The sequence below is a fragment of the Gossypium hirsutum genome, chromosome D03 (genome assembly GCF_007990345.1).
Source record: "Gossypium hirsutum isolate 1008001.06 chromosome D03, Gossypium_hirsutum_v2.1, whole genome shotgun sequence".
Lineage (NCBI taxonomy): Eukaryota > Viridiplantae > Streptophyta > Magnoliopsida > Malvales > Malvaceae > Gossypium > Gossypium hirsutum.
Genome location: NC_053439.1, coordinates 10,404,017 through 10,413,659, shown reverse-complemented (window position 1 = coordinate 10,413,659; position 9,643 = coordinate 10,404,017). Strand labels below are relative to the sequence as shown.

Here is a 9,643-nt window from a genome sequence, read left to right as displayed (position 1 = left end):
AGATAAGTAAGCCATCTGAAAACAAAGCAAACTTGTTAGAACATATTCTCATAAAAAATAATTATTGATTGAAGTTTTAAATTCTTGTACCTATTTACGAGTGGCCACACATTTGGATGGTGACTCACTACTACCAAAATTGGCATCCTCTACAGCATCCATGACTGCAACAGTATCAACCAATCACCTATATCTTGTGTATCATGCTGAGCCCCAACAGTACGAATGGGTAACATGCAAATCATTCAATAAAGGCAAGTACATTATATGGACTTTATTATTATCTACGTCTAACATAAGTACCGCTCCCAATCAGCTGCAGTATATACACTCGAACAACACACATCTTCTTACACTCAGTGACATTACTCGATAAGATTTTGAAATTTTCTTTTAACTAGGAAAATTTCAAACTGGTAAACCTAGCTTCAGCATCACCGGGCAAGTGTCCGAGGAGGTGGTAGCAGAGTGTCTCAGGTTTAAACACTTTACTTCTCCCCGTGATAGCGTCACCGTCAACTAGGAGCTCGAGTTGCAATGCCACGTCTTCCAGGGTGATGATGCACTACCCACATGGTAAATGAAATGTGTGGGTCTCCAGGTGCCACAGCTCAACCAAGGTGGATATTAAGTCTGCCCTCAACTCAAACATCTGGATCATTGTCGCTGTTTCAAATCCAACAGCATCTAAGTATGGCATAATACGTTCATCCAGCCGGTAGCTCGGACCATGGACACGTGCCCTCAATATGTGGTACTCACCCTATCCATATTGAATTATTGCATTAGTTAAATTATTCCAATTAAATAAGAATTTATGTCCAACTCTATAAATATACTCGTGAGTAACAAAAAAAAATTAACGGCACATTAATCATCATTGTTTTGTGGTCGGTTGCTCTGATCAGTGAACCCATTTCGATATCTGCACAATTTTATTTTTTTGGTTAAAAGGAAATAGAAGTAACCTTCTAACTACATGACTCTACTGAGAGTTTGTCCTTATTCCAGACTATTGAATATCATTCTCCAGTAAAGCTCAAACACACTTAGGTGGCTCACCAAAATAACACTTCACATTCAAATCTCCAATCAACATCTATGCTATGCAGTCCACAATCTTAAATAGTTTAATCACCACTTAAAGAAAAAAAATTATTTAATTTACCATAACATGTATTCTTTCAACTGAAATTTAATTATTTTTATTAAAACTATATATTTATAATCATTATTATGGGCAAATTACCAAAAAAAGCCATTTTTTTTCAAAATTTACCGAAATGGGCCCTTTATGTAATTATTTACCGGAATGGTCCATTTTTCGCGAAATCGCTTCCACGTAAGCGTGATGTCAGTGTACGCGTCAGGAAATCACATCCACGTCAGCGCGATTTGCTGACGTGGACACAAACCGCGCCCCTTAGGACGCAATTTGCTGACGTGGCATGAACACTTTATGTTTTTTAGTTTGGAAAACTTTGAAAGGCCATAACTTTTCGCTCGGTTGTCTGATTGAGATGAAATTTTTTTGATTGAGAATAACTTTTTGATATCTACGCGCTGAGAAATGCCGAAGGCGGTTTGCCATAGTTTTTGTCGAAAAAGATCCTTTTTTGCCCCTAAATTTTAATTTTTTCAGTTTAAAATTGAATTTTGAAACATTCAAATCATTATTTTCCTTATTTATTTAAAGTAAACACCGGATTCTTTTTTACAGAATTGTTGTATTATTTTTCTGATTTGACACGTGTATGGAATAGGTCCGATAAATCGTTAGCACGTAAGTAATATAATTAAGATAATAACAGTATTTCTATAATATGTTAATTAATTAGTTTAGTTTAGTTTAGTTGGTTAAGATGTTTGTTTTTTTCCCTTAGTACCTTGGTTCAAATCTTGTTGGTAACAATTTTGAATCTTTTTTGTACTTGTTGCTATTGATGTAATAGTGAAGAGTTAATTGATTAAAAAAATAAATACAAGTACAAAAAGATTCAAAATTTATTTTTTCAAAATACCAAAAAAGCCCTATATTTTTAAAATTTATCGAAATGGGCCCGGTATTTTATTTTTTTGACCGTTGGGTACTGTTCACGCGCGGGCCGAAATCGCGTCCACGTCAGCATCTCGCGCTGACGTGGACGCGATTTCTTGACGCGTACCCTGACATCGCGCTGACGTGGACGCGATTTCCCGGAAAAAAGGACCATTCCGGTAAATAATTAAAAAATGGGCCCATTTCGGTAATTTAAAAAAAAGAGCTTTTATTGGTAAATTGCCCCATTATTATTACAAACTAAAAAAATTTAAAACTATCTTATTCTATCCTACACTTTAAACACAATTATAACATTTATGATTACAAATATAAATATAATCTTAATTATCAAAATATTAACAAATACTTAAAATGAAAAAAATTAACATAATACCAAAATTATTATAATAAACAAACAAAAAAAAACCTACCATGTACTATCAAATTTTATTTCCTAAAACACCAACACAAATCAATCTTCCTTTAAACTAATAACAATTAAAAAAACTAAATCAATTTTTCCCTTTCAATTTTCGGACAACGGGAGCGGGGACAATCCCCATTTATATATAGGAGATACTAAGAAGAGAAAGAAATAAAATTGCGGTACAATCGATAAATTATTTGTACTTCACATATTAGTTATATTGTATTTAATTATTGAGTCCTCACTCTACGTTCAATCTATTTAATAGGATGGACACTATGTCTCTATTTGTGTTGCACGTTACTTAAAGGTGACATATATGCAGATTCATTCTACTTCATCATTGAGTGTGTGTATATATAGTAACAGGGGGAAGGAGAAAGTAACCGGAGGAGATGGGTGAGGAAGAGGTGAAGCTGGTGGGTGCAGGGTTTAGCCCATACGTTCACAGGGTGGCCTGGGTTTTGAAGCTGAAAGGAATCCGTTATGAATATGTGAAAGAAAAGATAAACAACAAGAGCTCTCTCCTTCTGGATTGCAACCCCGTGAACAAGAAGATCCCAGTGCTGGTTCATCATGGAAAACCCATTGTTGAATCTTTATTCATTATTGAGTACAATGATGAGACTTGGAAACACAATCCCATTTTGTCCACTCATCCTTACGGCAGAGCAACTACATTGACCAAATGGTACTTATATATCTTTCTATTCTTATCTCACTTCCAACTTCCTTTGCTTCACTCATTACGTTGCTCTAACTTTTCTTTTGTTGTGAGACCTTTTGGCAACGCTTCAAAGGGCGACAATCTATCTTTTTATCCTTCTGTTTTTCTTTCTAAATTATTCCTTAAACTTCAAAATATTTTAATTATATATTAATTTATCGTTCTTTTTATTATTAAAATCTTTGAATGACACATAAAATTTTACGTAATTAAATTTAAAAGAAAAATAAAACATTGTCACGTGACTTTTAAAAATAAAAATAAAAATAAAGTGTAATTAAAAAAAAGAATGAATGATAAATATTTTGTAAAAGCTTCAAAAATATCCAAATTAAGATTTTTGAAACATCCATTTTAACAATGTTCATTTTTTTCTTAAAATTTTTATTTTAAATTATGTCATACAAGATTCAACATGTCATTTAACAATTAAATTAACGATTTTCGTAACGTAAGGACCTAATTGATATAACCTCAATAGTTTAGAGATGTAATTAGAATGATTTAAAATATAAAAACCAATTTAAAATGAGGGTTATTGTTTGGGGATGTTTGGTGCAATCAATTTTTATATTTAAAGTAGATCTTTTCACTCATTTGTGCATTTGAATTTATTTTTAAAATGAGTTTTTTTTCTAGTTTTATTTGTTTCTATAAAATTTTACTTGTAAATCAAAGTAGTTATTTGTTTCACTCATACCATAACTTAAATAACTCACATAACTTAACTTACTAACTTATATATATCATATCATAATTTACATAACTCACATAACTTACATAACTTAATAACTTATATATATCATACCATAACTTACATAACTCACATAACTTAATAACTTATATATATCATACCATAATTTACATAACTCACATAACTTAATAACTTATATATATCATATCATAACTTACATAACTCACATAACTTCCATAGCTTGCATAATACATAAATATATATCATATCATAAGTTACATAACTTAATTATACTTATAAATAACCATGATTACCCGTGTAATTTATTGTCAACTTTAGACTTCAAGAACAACGAAATGGACCGGTCTTGGATGAATTTGTCAAAGGTAAGCAACGACTATCGAAATGGAGTACAAATTTTTCTAAATTTTGCATTCCAAAATGCAAGCCAAGAGAATATGATTCTTTGTCCATGTAAGAAGTGTGGCAACATCAATTGGCATTTTTGTGAAGTTGTTTACGAGCATCTAATTGTCGATGGGTTTCTTCGAGGGTATAAAAAATGGATTTTCCATGGAGAATGCACACCTAGTACTTCCTCTACAATGATTAATCCGGCTTATCCTCATAGTGCTTACCATCGGTCTGTTAGAGAAGATGACATGGAAGGTATGTTACGGGATGCTTTTAATATGCGCAGTCATGGTTTGCAATCGTTTCCACCCGACTTTGTTGCATCCGATGATTGTAATATCGGTGGAAATGCTTTTACCGAAACGGGAAGAAGTATACCTGATGAAGAGCCGAATAAAGAAGCGGTGAAGTTCTACACGGTGCTTAATGAAATGAATGAAGAACTTTAAGAGGGATCAAATTTTCAAAAATGTCCTTTTGTATTCGTCTTTTTCAGTTAAAGTGTTTGGGAGGATGGACCGGAAACTTTTTGACAATGTTGTTAGAGTTTTTGAGAGAGATGTTTCCGTTTGTAAAAATCTCTCATTCATGCAAAGATATGAAGAAAATGATAAAAGATTTAGGCCTTGGGTACAACAAAATTCATAGTTGCCCAAATGACTGCATGTTGTATTAGGGTGATCGGAAAAACCAGCAGTGTTGTCATGTATGTGGCCAATCCCGTTCGATGAATAGAAACACAAAAAATGGGAATGACGATGAAAATGATGCACAGTCAAGGAAGAAGCCAATTAAGATTTTGTGATATTTTTCGCTAATACCAAGGCTTAAAAGGTTTTTCATGTCGTCGAAGATAGCAGAGTCTATGATGTGGCACCATGATAGACGAACCACTGATGGATTATTAAGGCATCCAGCAGATTCTTTAGCTTGGAAATCATTTGACAGTAAATTTCCAAGCTTTGCAAGCGATCCTAGGAGTGTGAGGCTTGGGCTAGCATCTGATGGACTTAATCCTTACAAAATCATGAGCACTGCGTACAGTACTTGGCCTGTAGTGCTTGTTCCTTACAATTTGCCTCCATGGATTTGCATGAAGCAATCTTCCTTTATCTTATCTATGATTATCCCTGGAGAGAAACGTCTCGAAAATGATATTGACATTTATTTGCAGCCATATATTGAAGAGTTAAAACAATTATGGGCTGGTGTTGAGACATATGATGTACTGAGAAAGGAGAACTTTAATTTACGTGCAGCTTTGATGTGGACTATTAATGAATTCCCGACTTATGCCAATTTATCTGGTTGGAGTACCAAGGGACGTTATGCTTGTCCTTGTTTTGCTGCGCAAACATGTTCGCAATGGTTACATAATGGGAAGAAGTTCTCTTACATGGGGCATCGTCGGTTGTTACTGAGAAATCATAGATTTAGATTTTAGAGTACTCTGTTTGACGGTACTGAAGAATTCAGAGAAGCTCTTTCACAGACTGGTGGATCTGAAATCTCGTTCATGTTGAAATATATGAATTTCAGTTATGGAAAGATGAATCAACCGCCCAACACGCAAAGAAATAGAAGATCAAGGGATGAATTTGATGAAGAGGATGATCCTAATGAGGTGGACTTGTGGAAAAAAAGAAGTTTTTTTTGAATTGTCTTATTGAGAGCATCACATTTTACGACACAATCTTGATGTCAAGCACATTGAGAAAAATGTCTGCGAGAACATCATTGGGACAATTTTGAATATCGATGGAAAATCAAAAAACAATCTTCAGAGTCGACTTGGTTTAGTCCACATGGGAATTTGGCGTAATCTTCATCCCCAAGCTCTTTCGAATGGGAAATATCAGTTGTCCCCTTCTATTTTTTCAATGTCGAAGACGGAGAAAGAAGTGTTCTGCATGGTGTTGAAGGATATAAAGGTCCTGGATGCGTATGCATTAAATATATCTCAATGCGTAGGTATTAAATATCGAAGACTATATATATTAAAATCACATGACTATCACATCTTAATGCAAGATTTACTGCCAGTTGTTATGCGGTGTTGTATGTCGAAAAAGGTGACGTCTTGTATAATTGAACTATCCAATATAATGAAAGCCATTTGTGGCAAATTTTTATATGTTCAAGAACTTGAGACACTACAAGATCGAGCCGTATTGAATTTATGCAATTTGGAGAAGATCTTTCCACCTTCCTTCTTCACTATTAAGGTGCACTTGCTAATCCATCTCCCTCATGAAACAATACTTGGTGGACCCGTTTTCTATCGATGGATGTATCCCATAGAAAGGTGGTAATTTATTTGTAAATTATTCATTCATTCACCTCTATGCCTTTAGTTACAACTTTTGATAATGTTGAAACAAGAATAAACAGACCAAGTAGAAATGCTTGGCTCACTGATCATAACTTGGCCGAAACTTATTTATTTCAAAGTTATAGAGAACCAATCGGCAAAGTTGAAATTTCAGAATTAGATGATAGATCGTGGGTACAAGCACATCGATATGTTCTTTTTCACCACGATTCAATGGAACCATTACGCAAGTAAGTTCTAGAATTTGATAAATATTCATCAATTATAATTTGTTTATCTTCTAACAAATTAAACCTCTTTTTAACATAGTGAGTACAAACAAATCTTGAGATCTCGTCCACGCTCCCAAAGATTACAATATCGAGAGATTAATAAGTTGTTCACAGAATCCTTTTATGAATGGTTAAGCCAAATAGTATGCAATTGAAGCTTTCATACACAAATAATAATGTTTTCTCATAACATTTATAATTACTCAATTTACTTTCGATTCAATAGGTTTGGAGTGGGAAGGACGCCAATGTCGAAGTTAAATGGCTTTCCCAAGGTCCGAATAGAGTAGTAAAAAGATATTGTGCCTTCCTCATCAATGGATTCTGATTTCATGCAAAATATTGGAAGAGATTGAGGAGAACTCAAAATTGTGGAATAGTTGTTAATTCTTCAATTACAAGTTATGCTACTGCTAGGAACAGTAATCTTGTTGAGAGAAATGTGGAGTATTACGGACTTCTTACTAACATTATTGAGTTGGATTACTATGGCAAATGGAAAGTTATCTTATTTCGATATGATTGGGCTGATGTTAATATTGCTCACAAAATTAAACAAGATCAATTTGGTTTTACAATGGTGAACTTCTCTCGATTGATTCACACTGGACAACAATTGCTAGATGAGTCGTATGTATTTTCTTCTCAAGTGAAACAAGTTTTTTACTCAAAAGATCCAACTGATGAGGGTTGGTACGTTGTACTTCGTAACATCCCTAGAGACTTTTTTGACATGGGCAATGGAAGTAGAGATGACATCGACGACAGATCAGAAACTTTACCTTTTCCAAAACAAAACTTAAATGAAAATATCCCTCGTACTAGTACACAATTTCAATGGGTTCGTTAGGATGTTGATGAAGATATTTATGAATTATGATGTAGTAAAATTTTACGATTTTTTAATTATATGTAATATCATAATTTAAATCTTGGTCTTATTAAATATTTCAACTATTTTATATGTGCTGTTATTGTTGCAATTAGTTACTAAAATTTCAACTATTTAATGTGTATTGCAGATAAAATGCCTAGAAGAAGACTGCGAGATCTAAGTATTGTTTAAAATACTCCAAACTCGGAAGAAACAAATAGTGAACAACAGACTGCTATTGGATCTTCGAATGTTCCGAATACACCTGACGAACTTGCAGAATTTCAAAGTATGTTTAAACTTAATTTACATGTGTGATGACTTTTATTATTGATTTCTTTTTCAAATTCTTATATTATAATATACCATTTTTCAGCTGAAAGTGGTGGGACGCGCAGAGGTCGAGGACGTACGCTACTTAAAGATTTATACTAGTTAGATCCTGTCGAGCATGTCAAAGTATGTAGAAACAGTTTTGGTCAACCTGTTGGATCAGAAGCTCGACTTTTAGTAGGATATTTGGGCATTATAGTACGAAATGTCAATATGTTGCCTATCAACTACGAGTCATGGCATCAAATGTCTGATAGTAACAAAAATCAAGCTCTTGATAATATTAATGTAACAAAACCTTAATGTAATTTATAATACTTTGGTTTAAGTTTCATTTATATTACTTTCTAAACTTGTGTTTTTTGTAGGCGAGGTTTGCTTTAGAGGTCTCGGATAATTATGTCAAGAAGGCATTGGGAAAAAGGTGGAGAGACCATAAAATTACTTTAAAGAAAGAATATTTTAAGACAAAAATAACCCTCGAAAACAAATTGCAAAATGTCCTGCTTGGAATGCTGAGGTACCAATGGGAAGATGCGGTTAGATTTTGGAATTCAAAGAAAGGAGAGGTATTACGTACTTCTAAACTCTTATAATTATTTCGGTTTATAGTATTTACTATATACGTAATAATAATTTCATAATGTAGGATCGTGAACGAGTTAGAACAAGCAGCAAGCAAAAACAAAAATTCACTCACACAGTTGGGTCGAAAAGTTTTGCTTGTGTAGCTGAGGCCGATGTATTTTGAATTTATTAATAGTGTCAAATATTTATTACTTTCTATTAAATAATATTTTTACTACTATATTGTAGAAACTGTCGTCTGGCCAAAAAAGTTGGACGCCTTCAGCTTTTTGACATTACACATAGGAAGAAAGATGGATCTCCTATGACTTCTGAAGCTGCAGAAATTATGGTATGTTTAGTTAATAAAATTTGAATTATTTTAAATATTTATAGTGTTTAATTATAATGGTTTAATTCGTCGTTTGTAATGCAAATAATGTTAAGTTATGTTGCATTTGTTTTTATTATATATTTCGTTTCTAACTCTTTGATTAATTTATTAAGAGAAACTAAAAGATAAAAAGGCAGAGTATGAAGCGATTGCTTCGAGTGATAGTTCTATTAATGTTAACGACATTGATCATAGAATTATTACTGAAGTTTTGGGTCCTAAAAGGTATGGTCGGGTTCGATTTCAAAAATCTTTTGTTAACCCAACTCAATATTTTGGATCTAGCTCGCAGCAATACATGCCTTCGTGGAGTCAGACTCAAGTTGAAGTTCAGAGGTTAAGAGACCAGATGGCTCAGATGTAAGCAAGCACAGTTGAGCAAATTACTCAACTTAAAGCAGAGGCACCATCGAGAGAAGCTGAGGTTCAAAGAAAATATGAATAACTCCAGCTACAACTTAAAGCTGAGGCAACAGCGAGGGAAGCAGAGGCAGTAGCGAGGGAAGCAAAGCAGAGTAGAAAGTACGACGCACTCCAACTATAGCTTCAGAATATGATGAAGATGTTT

General features: G+C 33.6%; 1 protein-coding gene across 1 annotated transcript; it reads left to right on the top strand.

The window, feature by feature from the left end:
• The first annotated feature begins 2,863 nt into the window (after positions 1-2,863).
• On the top strand, positions 2,864-5,108 carry LOC107950055 (glutathione S-transferase U18-like). The gene is made up of 4 exons (XM_016884801.1): positions 2,864-3,159; positions 4,521-4,707; positions 4,800-4,874; positions 4,980-5,108. The coding sequence occupies exons 1-4, from the start codon at positions 2,864-2,866 to the stop codon at positions 5,106-5,108; spliced, it is 687 nt and encodes a 228-aa protein (XP_016740290.1).
• Positions 5,109-9,643: the final 4,535 nt, after the last annotated feature.

Bases quoted from the DNA above. Each gene is read 5' to 3' on its own strand.
- LOC107950055 (XM_016884801.1), top strand. From the start codon at position 2,864: ATGGGTGAGGAAGAGGTGAAGCTGGTGGGTGCAGGGTTTAGCCCATAC. The intron at 3,160-4,520 runs GTACTTATATAT...TTATCCTCATAG, and splicing joins GCAACTACATTGACCAAATG to TGCTTACCATCGGTCTGTTA. The intron at 4,875-4,979 runs GTAAAAATCTCT...ATGTTGTATTAG, and splicing joins TGAGAGAGATGTTTCCGTTT to GGTGATCGGAAAAACCAGCA.